The 13,961-nt window shown below is 36.6% G+C and overlaps 2 protein-coding genes across 12 annotated transcripts in view; one reads left to right on the forward strand and one right to left on the reverse strand.

The window, feature by feature from the left end:
• LOC129726695 (60S ribosomal protein L36) overlaps positions 1-8,748 on the reverse strand; it is a 548,226-nt gene extending 539,478 nt beyond the window's left edge. The window contains exon 1 of the mRNA XM_055683681.1: positions 8,743-8,748. The gene's annotated coding sequence lies outside the window, so the exon portion shown is untranslated. The remainder of the gene's footprint in view (positions 1-8,742) is intronic.
• Positions 1-13,961, forward strand: part of LOC129726683 (uncharacterized) — a 446,412-nt gene that overhangs the window by 371,787 nt on the left and 60,664 nt on the right. For 10 of the 11 annotated variants that reach the window (XM_055683651.1, XM_055683660.1, XM_055683658.1 and 7 more), the window contains one exon: positions 651-695. The exons of the other annotated variant lie outside the window; for it this stretch is intronic. In XM_055683651.1, coding sequence (XP_055539626.1) covers positions 651-695 — 45 coding nt within the window. The remainder of the gene's footprint in view (positions 1-650; positions 696-13,961) is intronic. 11 annotated transcript variants of the gene reach the window in all.

Below are 13,961 nucleotides of genomic sequence, written 5' to 3' on the forward strand. Positions count from 1 at the left end.
GAAGTGACGGAAGCAGCACCAACTTTTGACACTGTTCGTTGTACCCTCCTCGGGCAAGTGGATTATGACTTTTTCGATATATGTGCTGCTGTGCTCAACTTTTTACCGTAATGTGACCTTTGTCATCTTTTGCCGCATTTGTTTATCGGCTCTCTTTTTTGCGAGAGATGACCGTCAGTTGGAATCCCGATTGATGTGGGTCGTAGCGCATACATCAGAAAAACTTTATTTATTCACGTTGTTACGTTTGTACCGTAAAGTTGGGTAACTACAAGGTTTTGCTTTTGAAATTTGTAAAATAATTGCTTTTGGAATGCAGATCTAGATATTCACCAGAGCTCAAACGTGCTCTTCGTTAAGTTTTGACGATTCAGGTTTATCCTACCACGTCGTCAATTCAGTTGCGAATTGGTCTGCAATTAGCACAATAGGTTTTAATTTAACGTAATTAAAAGGTGCCCAATAGAACTAAAGCAATGATTTCAAACTCCAGTCATCTTTGTGATTAGCAGACATTCTGTGCGCTGAATCATTCCATTTCAAATGTCAACATTTTAGGACAATGTTCAATGCGTTCTTTCTATCTTTCTCTTCTTCTATCCTATTGTTCCTGTTAACACAAAACTATTTAAATTCCTTCTTCTCGGCAGACAGCGTACCATTCTGCAACGAATGAATTTGGAGCAATCTTCAGAGTGAGTATATTACGGTGGTGCCAAACTACCTTTATTATTCATAACGCCCGAAATCTTTAAGCGTTAAATTTTTTGAATAATTTATTTTCTACTTAAAGTCGAATTAGTTTCTGCTAGTAGTTATGAATAAAACAAATTTAAACGCGATAGTATATAGAATCTACCATCATAAAATACTAGAAGTACAAGTACGCTCGCTTCGATTCAGTTCTATCCCTTATTTTGCAATTTAATATTGTCCTAAAATTTCAGATTTGGTTAATAGTATGGTTTTGCTCATGGTTTTTTGCAATCCACAGCACCACAGCACAAAGTTATGCTTGATTTGATTTCTTACCATTTTCCTCCCGAACAATTTTGTTTGACAGAATGAATGCTTTACGCAATGTTGTTCAAGTCGCACTTACTGTTTTCCGCAATTTACGGTATTGTTTTTCGTCACGTAAACTTCGACACAGGCGAAGCATACACTGATGTGACGTAATGGTCTAACCGGCTTCAATTTTGTGATCATCAATTGGAACGTATCGATTATTTTGAAGGTTTATAAACGGTTGGGTAAAAGCACCGGTTTTGACCACAGCATATTTTGTGTGAAAGAGTATGATTGTTTCATCCTTATAAGATGCATAAAAAATGTGTTCAACGATGGAATCGAATAATTTCATTTATATTTTTTACTAACAATTTGATTAAGAAGAGAAACAAATTATTTCAGATATAGTTTTTTTCAAATAAAATAACTCCCTTGCGTTCCTATTCTAGTCATCGCATTCTTAAATTTAATGTTAAAGTAATATGCGGCTTTACTTCGAAATTTGGCCATATTAACATTAAACATACGTACTTTAGCAATTATCAAGTAAATACTGATGTATCTAAAACTGGTGCTATGCCAAATCGGTTCTTCTACGTTATACGAACCCCGAACCATGCTTTGAACCTTCATGGCGACCGTACACAAAACAGAAATATTTTCAATTAACATACCTACTAAACATCCATTCTACTGTTTGAACCGTACAATTTAAATCCCTTAATGATAAATAACAAAACGAGTCATTAGCTCCACCTCCCACTTTACGGTACAAATCACTGCCAGAAATCACTTTTTAATTCAAATTGGTTGATATGGTAAGGTATAGAACACTTCCAAATGCATTTGACGTATCGTCATTTCGGAGACGAAAATGAGATTCGCGCCCGACACACAAACATTCACTCTTATTACTATACAGCTGCTTTCCACTCGGAAAGTACACTCTCCATGACCTGTACCGTATGTGTATGTATGTATGTATGTGTGTGTATAGTTTTAGCTCGTTTTCCTCGCGGACCCTGCTGGGACCGGCCGCGTCTCTGGCGTCTCGCTCCAGCAGCCACGATCTGGCGATGGCGACGGGCACGACCGGCCGCTACCGTCGTCCGGTCGTACTGCGCCAACCCAGCTATCATTCCATGCGGACGGTACGGACAGAGTCCAGCTCATCGACGCTGGCCAGCAGTCGCTGCTACCAGTCGATGGACCGGAGCTACAGCTTCAACGAAGCTGACCAGCGATGTGGCTCGGTCCGCTGGAATGAGGCCTCCTTCTCGCGCCAATCGTCAGCCGAATCGTCCTGTCGGGCAATGCGACCGCTTCGACGTCAGTTCTCGCGTCGGGACACCTTCGAGGGCGACGACGGCGAGGATGGCAGGGGCGGCACCGGCGGCGGTGATAATAATGAGATCAATCAATTATCGTCCGGGAACAGCTGTCGTAGTTTGACGGCGGAGATGACAGGGACCACGGACCAACAGATGCGGAAGTCAACGTCCAGCGGAATGACTCAAGGTGGAGCGCAAAGCTGGAAAAAGCTGCGAGCCGTCATGGCTTACTACTATTCGCTGCGAAAAATCAAGAGGAACGGTTGCAGTATTATTTATTTAACGATATTATTTTTCATGTACACATTTTTCGTCCTTTTGTATACGTACGTTTTATCTATATTTATATATACTCTTTCCTCATATTTTTCCTGTGGTTATTTTGGAACAGAGCCTGCTGAGAGTGATTGAACTGATGGTTACGGCTGTGGTGCAATAGTCAATGGGGGCGCGGTATGGGGGTTTACGTCATGAATGAGATTTTGTTCACCTCGAACTAAACGAGAATTTATCAATGTTTGTCAGTCTAATCAGTTGTTTTGATTAAATTTAACACTCTCCGCTGGTTATTTGTTACATACGGTCGAATTCATTTTGATCATTAGAGCCTACATCTCATTAATTTTTTGACAAACAAAATTACCGACAGGGTGATAATTTAGATTGGTAAATCGCAAATTTATCAACATTTATTGCTAGATTCGCCAGGTCCATTCATCAATTGAAAAATTTAATAATAATGATGTCATGTCTATAGCTGCACGTTATTCCATAAAAAAGCAAGTCTTATTTTGTCACTACCACATTATCATTTTTTTGCATTACTAAGAGAAAACAAAATGAAATAAATTCTTTTGCCAGTTACTAAACGACAATTAGGACACATTAGAGTTTTCACAGATTCAAGGTGGTCTTAGAGGCATACTATCTATTGAGAGGTTTATAAGATTTTGCAACTTTGTAGAAGATTACTTTTTTGTAGCTCTCGAATTGGCTGAATTAGAGCAATTTTGCTTTTTTTTAATTCAAATTCCTCAGTAAAGTTATGTTCAGATGATTTTTATAATTTTTATAGACGCGACTTCTGGTGCACGTTTACCGGAATTAACCTATACATTAGAAGAAATTACTCAAAATCTTCTTAACCCTTTCCGGCGGGTGATGACATATGGCATCACCTGGCGTTCAAACTTCGATTCAAGTTTAACAATTATTCCTAAAAATTTGCACGATGAAACGGTTGAATATTGTTAGAGAATAGATTGATCTTCAATATGCAATACAGCTTGTGTCAATTGTGCATACACAGGCCTAGTTCGATTTTGGCAACCCGCCCAATTCAAATTTTTTATGATGCCTACCGGACTAAAGGGAAAATGCAATAGCCAATCCGAACAGTGTTATCCGATGCTTACCGGACTGAAGTGAAAATTCAATTCAACGCTTGGATGGTTGCTGGTGACAACACGTCCAAAGTTTTTATGTTGCTAAAATTGAACTGTGTCAGAATCGAACGAGGTCTGTAGTTAATTAGTAATAAGAGTTTAAAGTTCCTTTTTTTGAGGTAAAAACTGATTTCTCTCCGCCGGGAATGGGTTAAAGCGTACAAACTCAAAATCTAAGTAGAGAGGCGTCTACTTTTGAGTTGTATGATCATACAAGTAGTAGTATATGAGATAAAACATATACATAAATTACTAGTTTTAACGCATATTAGGATGTTTCAGCTAATGATTATTCACAAAAATAGGTAATTTAAACAATTAAGTTCGTCAACTTAACCCACATTTAGTTTTTTTTACAGATTAATGGTAATACAAATTAGGTTGTTAACATATGAGTGAGTAAATTTCTCCCAAAACCAAGTAGCTTCTACTGATGAATTTTTACGACACTAAGTAATTTCAACTCAAAATGAAGTTCGTTTTACTCCACGCGACAGTATTGAGTGCCCAAAATTGGGTAATCTGGTATGAACTACAAATTGGATAAAAAGTACTCAACGTTCAATTCACAGCTTCTAGTAAAAACAACACAAATTAAGCATTGAAAATTCCTGCAGCGAAAATTGAAAGTTTCGGTTTTCTCAAAAATAAAATCAAAATGCTGAAGATAATATTTATAACATTGTTTCTTTTCCCTCCAACCACCAAAAGTTGCTTATCGCAGTCCCTATATTTCAATTTCCAGCACTTCTACAGTACCGTGGAACAGGGTAAAATTGATCAGTGGGGTGGAATTGATCACCTGAAAATTCGTGATAAAAAATACTAATCAAAAAATATTGCTCTTACAACACTAGGCAATGTTAACGTGTCCTTAAACGCAACTTTTGCATGATTCACATACCTGTCAAAGTTAACTCTTGCATGCCCGGTGCAATTTTTCATATTTTTGAAAAATTCTCCTAAGTCAGTCAAAACTTAAACAAATTTGATCAAACAAGTTTCCAAATAACAAAAAACGTATTGAATTTACTTAAAGCAATCTTCGTTGTGGGTTAATTACGTTAAATTTGGAGAAGTGAGAAAAATTCGATAAAAGCTCAAAAAATGTAATTTTCAACAATGACCATTCCATACCATTAAAGAAATACTGATGAATTCGCAGGAAACCACAAAGATTTTAATTTAAGAGCTAGTTTTTGAGCTTTTGCAACAAACCGAATCAAAATCGGTCTAATGACGATCAAATAAGAGGAAATTTAGCAACAAGCAGCTCGTGAACCAAAATAAACAAATTTTAACCTGAAATATCGTTTTTTTCGTTTCCAAACTAGCTGTAAATGATATTTTTTAGTACAGAAATCATCATTGAACTTTAGCATATCGAAAAAAAAACACATTGCCAAAAGAATGTATGGATTTCAAAGGTGATCAATTTCACCCTAATTTACCTCATAGTACCTTATAGAATAATTGAATTTATTTCATGAAGTAGACGATAGAAATTTCACCAATAGCCATAGAGGTTCACTGGAGCACATACCAGTACTTGTTTTAAAATTATACTATTTCGGGAAAAATGTACATGAAGTTAGTTAATTGGAAATTTTTATAAAAATTGATCAATTTCGCCCCGTTCCATGGTAACAAAGTTAGAATCAATCATTTATAAAGCTCGTTTAAGTACCTTCCGAGGTGCGGCCGTTCCATTTCTTAGTGGGATCTTCAACGCTATAATGCTCTCCAGATTGCTAAAATCCGGCCTGTGCCACTCTGGCGCACACCGACAGCAACCTTCTGAAAGCAGATTTCATCCTCCGGTTCGGAAATAGGGTTTATATTAGACTATGGAGAATTTCGAATTTAAAAACCACAAACCTTACCTGTCGCTAATCGAAAAGAATGCTACATTTACTTTGAATATTTCAAAGCAAACAAAATACTACTCCAGTAGTATCCATAATACACTTGGGAGCTTCGTAGCCGCAAGGTTACAGCGTCCGCTTTGTTAAGCGGATGGTCGTGGGTTCGAAATTTAGTAGAATCAGGCCATTTGGTTTTCAAAGGACTTTAACATAAGTTTATTCTCAGGCTCATTACATACCCTGACTTTCATCCAAACAAAAATAAGTCCCTCTTATAATAAAACTGACCAGACTCTTCAGGGAATTGTTATTGTGACGCGATGTTGGTAGGAGGAACGAGGTTTCGATAAGACTCCTTCCTCTTGAACAAAAAAGTCCTTCTTCTAATAAAACTGATCTCAGGTATATTATTACTTTCCTAGGAATTGTAACTGACAATATTGGCGCGAGGAACGAGGTTTCGATAAGACTTCTTCCTCTTGACATAATAAGTCCCTCTCAGAATTAACCTGGCCAGAGAGGAACGTTAAGTGTAGTCCCACAACAGGGCATTGTAATTTGGTGATATTGGTAAGATAGAAAGAGGCTCGGTATAGTAGAGTCGTAAGCTTGAATCGAAAGGGTAAACTCTCACACACAAGCATGGATATAAATAAAAAGCGTATCATTTACTTCAATAGTTCGGTGTAAAAAGTTTTGTTATTAATTTTATGTCTTCGAATTGGTTTGCATTTCATTTCTGGTGCAGTAAAATGGATTTTTTCCCTCTGTGTGGACTCATCACTGCGACCAGAGATTAGATCTATTGTAATATTGCCCAGGTGTTTTTTGTACTCCGCATTTCATATTATTGGCAGTATCAATATTGAAGTAAGTGATACGCTTATCATTCATATCCGTGCTTGTGTGTAAGTTTCATCTTCCCGTTTTAAGTTTAGTGCTCTTCTATACCGAGCCACCGTCCATCCTAACAATATGGCCTAATTACAATTTCCTGGAGAAAACTTTCCTACGTTAATCACACCAGTTTTATTATAATAGGGATGGATTTTTGTTAGGAGGAGAATCAACAGGGGTACTGTACAATTCATACTACTAAGATTCGAACCCACGAACCCCCGCTTACCAAAGCGGACTTTCTAAATATGCCCTTTTCAAATGTTGATATGTATCTCTGATGTGTATTTTATCATATACAAATAGATACGATAATTCTCAAAATTGAAAAATGAAATCAGTTTTAATTTGCTCATTTATAGTCAAAAAAGTAAAGTTTTCACGGTTTAGTATTTATTTGGTAAAACTACTGTACATATTCGTCGATAAAGTTGAAGATAAGCTTTCACATTTATGATTCTCAACATACCTCGCAACGCGATTCAATAGGGACAATGAATATCAATTTTCGAGTTCAACCAGCTTTCAATAACTTCCAAGCCACCATAACAACAAGAGTTAATTTTGAATCCTGAGCAAGATCGGGTACTTAGATAGTATAAATTCATTTATGTACCGTTGTGCGAGGCTACACTTCAGCTGTATAATTCAGTTTTATGATGTTTTTTAGCAAAAAATACATTTTAAACATGTACATTATATTCAACATGTTGATAAGGTAATGTATTGTTCACTATTGTATCAACCATTTTAAAAAACCATATAATTGGCGAAAATAGGTCCTTATATTAAAACTTATAAAAACAAAATCCAGTTGAAAAAAAATATATTTTTGTATAGAGTCCTATCGATTTCTTAAAATGTCCAAAGTAGTCCCCAGAAGGAACAAACAAATAACTTTAAAAAAACTACGATTTTTTTTCATTTCTCAACGAATTCAACTGAAATAATTCATGACTGTTGCATACAAATCTGCGATAAATATAAGTAAAAATCTTCGCGTTCCATTTACTATAGTAGGAGCTACAATTACATAAAGTTAAAAAAATTGGAAAAAGTGTCAACAGAAGCTGCGCACGACCGACGGTATTAACTAATATTTCGCTCTTTACTCGCGTCTAATTCCTCAGCAAAGATATATTTCTACTTAGCCTAAATCAACCAATGTGTCCTCTCGAAACGCACAATGATTGATCTGATTTCGCACAAAAAAGGGTAAAATGCATAACGCAACGGTTGCACAATGAATACATTGACAAATGTATCATACACACGAAAATCGTGATTTTTCGGTTAACTTCGGTTTTAGGGGAACGATCAGTTTTGGGGCGCTCAAAAACCCGCTGGTAACTTTTGCAAGCCGGAGCATTTCAAAGACTAGTGCATCTCTAATCACTGTCAGCAAACGAAACAGCTAATAGTCTTACTGCAACAGGATTCACTGACGCTGGTGCCAGTAACGTGGAACCAAATGCAAACAAGAGTCATCTGTCAAATGCGAAATGTTTTGAGCAAAACCAATGCTCTTTAATTGTGTTGATTCCGCACAATATTGATGTGGTTTCGTAACAATCATCTTTCGCGTGTGTAGTTGGTAAGTTTTCAATAATATAGTGCAGATGTAGGTTTAATTTTCACTTCAATTTAAACGTAGACCTACTTACTAGAAGCAACTTTTCCATAGAAAGTACGGCCCTGAGGCCACAAGAAAAAATTGAAAATTTCATTTCCGCCTAAATTTTCATTCTGTACCAGTGAGGTTTCTGGTTTACTAAAACTTTCTGGTTTACTAAAAGAAAACAAACTAAAATAAATACCTTTACCATTCAATCAAAATGAAACAAAGGCTGGGAAAATCTTAATTTCGAATTCTAAAAGACATGAAAAAGCATTTTTTGTAAAAAAATATTGTTTCTACCTGACAATAAGGAAACGATCAATATGCTTTTTCGAAGAAAACCCTCAAGTCACGTGAAGCTAAATTGTTTTTTTCAAGTTTTTTATAGATTCAAAGCTCCATTTTTGCTTTTAAGTTCATCCTTAATTTCTTTTTTGTTGAAAAAAAAAGGTTTATTCTTTTCTGCAAACAGGCAATATTCGATCTTATGAACTCCATGTTAACGGTGAATTTGCTGTTTGAACTCATTCCAATAAGTACAAATTTAATATTGTTTCGTTAATAAGATTCGATAATGATTGTAAATAACCCAATCAAAGGTTCAAATTGGAGCACGCGATCATTGAAGGCTAATAAAAATAAGATTTTTTATGACCTATCGTAGAATGATGCTCTTCCTTATCATGAGATGAAAGTTATTGAAACTTTAGGAATTGAACTGAACAGGAGAACCGTACAAAACTTCCATGCTATCAACCTTCATTGGTTATCAACGCAAATAATTGAGGGAGCTGCGTAGCCGCAAGGTTACAGAGTCCGCTTTGTCAAGCGGATGGTCATGGGTCCGAATCTTAGTAGAATCAGGCCATCCGATGTCAAAAAGGACTTAAGCATGGGTTTATTCTCAGGCTCCCCAACAGTTACCCTTCCTTTACGCTGAAATTTACAAATACCTTTGCGTGACTTCCTCTTAACAGTAACAGTGTAAGGAAGAGTAGCACATTACACACAAGCACTGAAGGACAATTATAATAAGCATGCCACTTCTCAATAGAGGTATTGCTATTAACAGAAGTACGAGATACAGCAGACACCCGGGCATATCTCACAATAGATCTACGATTCTAGTCGCAGTGAGGAAGCCCATACAGGCTCCTCTCACTATCACATTTTTGTAATTTATTTACTATGAATACTTCAATTTATTTCACTAACTTTCATCAACTTTTACCCAAAAACGATCAAAATTAAAATTGGGGCAGAAAGCCCTATGAAACGCTCCAGAAGATTGCTGCACAACTTAGGGTATGTTCCATTGCTTACGATTTTACTTCTGAGACATCAAACGCTTCTTACTTCACGTGCTGATTTCTGCTAGAAGCATTTTAGCCTTTTGCTTTGGAGCATAATGGCCTTTGTTTTGGTGCATATTGGTAACGAGTTTGTTTGGTAGCAATAGTAATTTTTATCAGAATCAATATTGAAATCAAATATTTTAGAACAAGCTCCGTCATAAACATACATTATATAGATCCTACAATCATCCAATGCTTTCTGAACTTATCGATTCGAACCTCCAGGATTCGAACTCATTGTTCTTATATGACAATTAGCTTAGAAAATCTTCTTTTTCTATTTGCTGGAGTGGAACATTCCTCGCAATGGTTTTGAAACTTAATTGATTAGTTTTCCTCATAATCCTAGAGCTAATTCTCTCAAACAATAATTACGTTGTCAATATAAATGAGACTATTTTAAATTATTCTGGAAAGGTTAAGAACTTGCGACTAATTTACGATTAAAAACTTATTTTCAAGAACACATTGAGAGTATACAGGGTGTTCAATAAGTTCGAAAACGTAGCAAAGTTGTTTGCGGCACGCAAATCAGGAGTTCGTGTTTTCTGATGAGAAATTCTTTGTTTTGCAACAGCCGCACAAAACCCAAAAAGATTAGCTGTGGGCGCCAACGTTGGCCAGCATCCCTCGTCTCACAAAAACATTTCCATGTTTTGGAGAAGGTTGTGGCCCCGCAAGCTCTATGGGAAGTATCATTTCATTCTTCAATAAAACGGTACACCAGCCCTCACGGCGAATATCGCCCAAGTGAGGTGTCGGGAGAGTTTAACTGATTTTCTCAATAAGAGGCCTTCCATCTCCCCGGACCATAATTTCCTTAGTTTTTATGCTTAATCTCACACTGCACTGAAAATATATTTAAGTTTATTCCACGAAAACGTTTGTTTCACATACAAAACCTTTTGTTGTTTTCTGCGACGAAACCAATGCGTAATAAATATGAAGGTAAAAAGCAAAGCCTTGGTGCTACATTCTGATGCGGAACTCGACCTTCTCTTTATTATACACAGACTTCGCAGCCAACTGTTAAGTGTACAGGACAATTGCGGGGCTAGCGCTACGATCCTACTGACACTAACAGTCTCTCCCGAGTCAAGGTTCGAACCTACGACGACTGGCTTGTTAGGCCAGCACCGTATCTCGAGACCAGCTGGGAGGGGGTGTAATATGAAGGTACTCCCGTCAAAACTATCAAAATTGTTACAGATTTCTATTCGTATACGTAACGAAAGGCTTTAAAAATGAACGCAACCAATCGTACAAACAAACGCTGCATAATGTAAATAGTACGAAAAGTCAGTAAGCTCACGCAATAACATATACATTACAAGAAATCAAAAATAACAGAATACAAAAATTTCGGTCAAGACATTATTCGTGCTCCCGTTTGCTTGTCCGTTGTTATCCACGTTCGTACGAGAGTACATTCGTAAATTCTACAAATTTTGCGTAATGTTGCATTTCTGTTCGATAACTTGCAATACGAATGTCCTATACAATCAACAAAAGTGCTGTAAAATAATCTACGAATTCCACGTTTATGAAATGTGCGTGCAGAGAATAACGAAAAAATATTTTCAGTGTGGCCAAGCAGAGCGAACATAAAGTGAGCACTATGGACTAATTTTAAAAGCTTATTTTCATTGTATTTTCTTTTTTTTTTTTTTGAATACATTATTAAAGTGTATTCGAACTTATGGTACTTGTACAAAACAGGTTTCAAAAATTTACGAGATGTGCAGAAACTCTCAACTTTGTTTTAAGAGTAAACTTTTGATTTACAAACAAATTTTTTAACCAACGCTTAATAAACGCTTAATGCTGTTTCGAGATAGTCCAGTCGTTGTTCAACAAAAAAGAAGCCACTTGAAAGGATTCAGATTGCGAATTTGAAGCAACCTCCTTCGTAAAGTACATTCGAATTGCATAGTTTTACATGGATCGAAACATTAGAAGCTATGTCAAATAAAATTATTATCAACTTTCGACAAAAATCAACTCAATGCTCACTTCCTATGATAAGCTTCCTTTATAGTTGATAAGTTGGCAATTCAGTTAGTTGTTAGAATGTTTCCCTTTTCTTGATTAGTAGGTTTGAATCCCTACGATTGATACACTCTACTTCCGAAAGCGAACAAATTCTAACAATTATAATTACATATTTATAATAATAGTTAGAAGTCACCATTTATGATTGGCCACACAAGACAATTAATTGATAATTTATTAGAAGATACTTGAGTTAGAAAACAACCCTCTTTATGAAAAAAAGTCTCAAGTCATTGTTTTTTTATACGCCTTTCTAATAGTCCCTGAAGCGGAATAAATAGCTTCAAGGGAAATACAAACCTCATGGAGGTTTGATAAATAATATTTTCTTTTTTTATGAACAATGTTTAATTTTGGAACTAGGAATACATGTACAATGTACAATATATGCATTGCACATATAGACCTGAATCTTGTGTGAAGTACTATTATCCATGTTAGATACCCATTATTTTGTTCGTTTCAATACTACAAAGGACTGCTAAAAATATTATTCAGAACAGACAATTTTCTAAAACATGTAAGAGTCGCTGTTATTAATCACCATGCGTCTCCATTGGAAATAATTCATTGTTTACGCATTGTAATTTAACACATAATTTCCAGATAGCATGCAGATTGCTGAACAAGTTTCCGACTAAGGTCTCACAATACAAAATAGCTTGTATCAAGTGTCGATCCCTTATCAGGGCAATTAAATAGCAACACTCTGCCTGCAATCGACATACAAACAACCATCTGTCACTATAAAACAAGCATATTTCCCGTTCATCAGTCTTCGGAAGATACCCTGGGGTGAAGCACTAGCCTATTGTTTGCAATAAAACAGCTGCGGAAATGTTCGTTCTGGCAGATGCTGAAGCTTTGCCGGAGGGATGATGCATGCAATTACCCATCAAACCGCAGTCTTTTGTCCGCAATTGTGGACAATCATCCTGCCCTGCCAGAGACGCATCCGCACTCGGTGGGGTACGTCGAATATCACCGCAAAAATCAATGTTCAATCACTGTCAGCAGCGTAACGTTCCCGAGTATAAAAACAAAATAGAATTAAACTAGAAACAAAATTAATTCCACGTTGTTTTTTGATCACTTTTGTCTTCTTCTCTCACTAATACTTAAAACGACAATAACATTTAAAATGATTTTCTAGTCTTCTATTCAGTTTCTCTTTTGATCGAACTCCAGCCCGCTTGGTTAGCAAAATTGTTGTCGTAATCACTCACTAACAAATGTGCTCGATTGTTGTTCATTCGATAGTCTGTCTGTACTTCACACGTACCCTGTTTGTCACGTCGCAAACTAACATGCACACCCGAACAAGCGTATTTTCTTTCCATCCTCCCCCGAAGGCGTGCTGTCCTTTCCACGAAATTACTTGTCGCACTGATAAACATTGTAACAGCAATGCAGTAGAGCGGGTCAAATTTGGCTGGAAGGGAGCCACAATAAATTGGTTTAATTTTTGGTCCGCAAAATATTTCAGTTCGGAATAATCTAGCTAGGTATTACATTTACATATTTATTTCGAATTAGGTTTTTCGCACAATTTGAACTCTGAAAACGTTATTACCTCCAGCTTCAACGCTCTGGCGTTTTAATTGAATTTCCAGTTGCACCCAGAGCGACAAACTTAGATTAGTGAGCGCGACCGAAAATCGAATTTTGCATGATAAAAAAAATATCCAGACCACTCTGATATACACATACTAACCACTGACCAGAACTCAATCTAAAAGCTTTGTACCAGATAAAATTCACCGCACCATACTGATTGTGTTTGTTTGGTTTTGTAGCATCACCGTACATGGCATCATGTTGTCGGATGTTGGCGATCATGACGATGTTAATTTCGATGCTGCCACCGACGATAATGTTCTGCTTTCTGTCGTTTGTTTGCTGTCTGTTTGTGTGAGACTTGGATTTTTTTTCCCGTACTATGTGACGCATAAGGAGGGAGAAAGAAAAAACGCCATAGAGCAGTACTATCCAATTATGTGTGGTGAATGCTGTGTGTTACATTTATCTCCACCAGGTGGATGTTGGCTTGGATGCATCCATTATAGCACAACGAATTATCCGGCCTGATGCATCGAACACGGTACATGTGATTCGGATAGAATTCAATTAGCTTGTAGAGGAAAATGAACTATTATTGAATTGAAAAAAAAAGGAATTCAGGAAGAAAATTTTTAGTTTGGTTGGTTTCCTTAAAAAATGAGTAGAATGGGAGCACAGAGAAGGAAATTGATTTTGGGTATCTATATTGAAACATCTAAAACGACTAAATCAATCATGTAAGATGTAGTCAAACATTCCCGTGTAAATAAAAGTAAAAAAAAGTCAATCACAACCAAACGCAATTTATCGTAATTTCCGTGCCAGCA

Source organism: Wyeomyia smithii, chromosome 3, assembly GCF_029784165.1.
Source record: "Wyeomyia smithii strain HCP4-BCI-WySm-NY-G18 chromosome 3, ASM2978416v1, whole genome shotgun sequence".
Lineage (NCBI taxonomy): Eukaryota > Metazoa > Arthropoda > Insecta > Diptera > Culicidae > Wyeomyia > Wyeomyia smithii.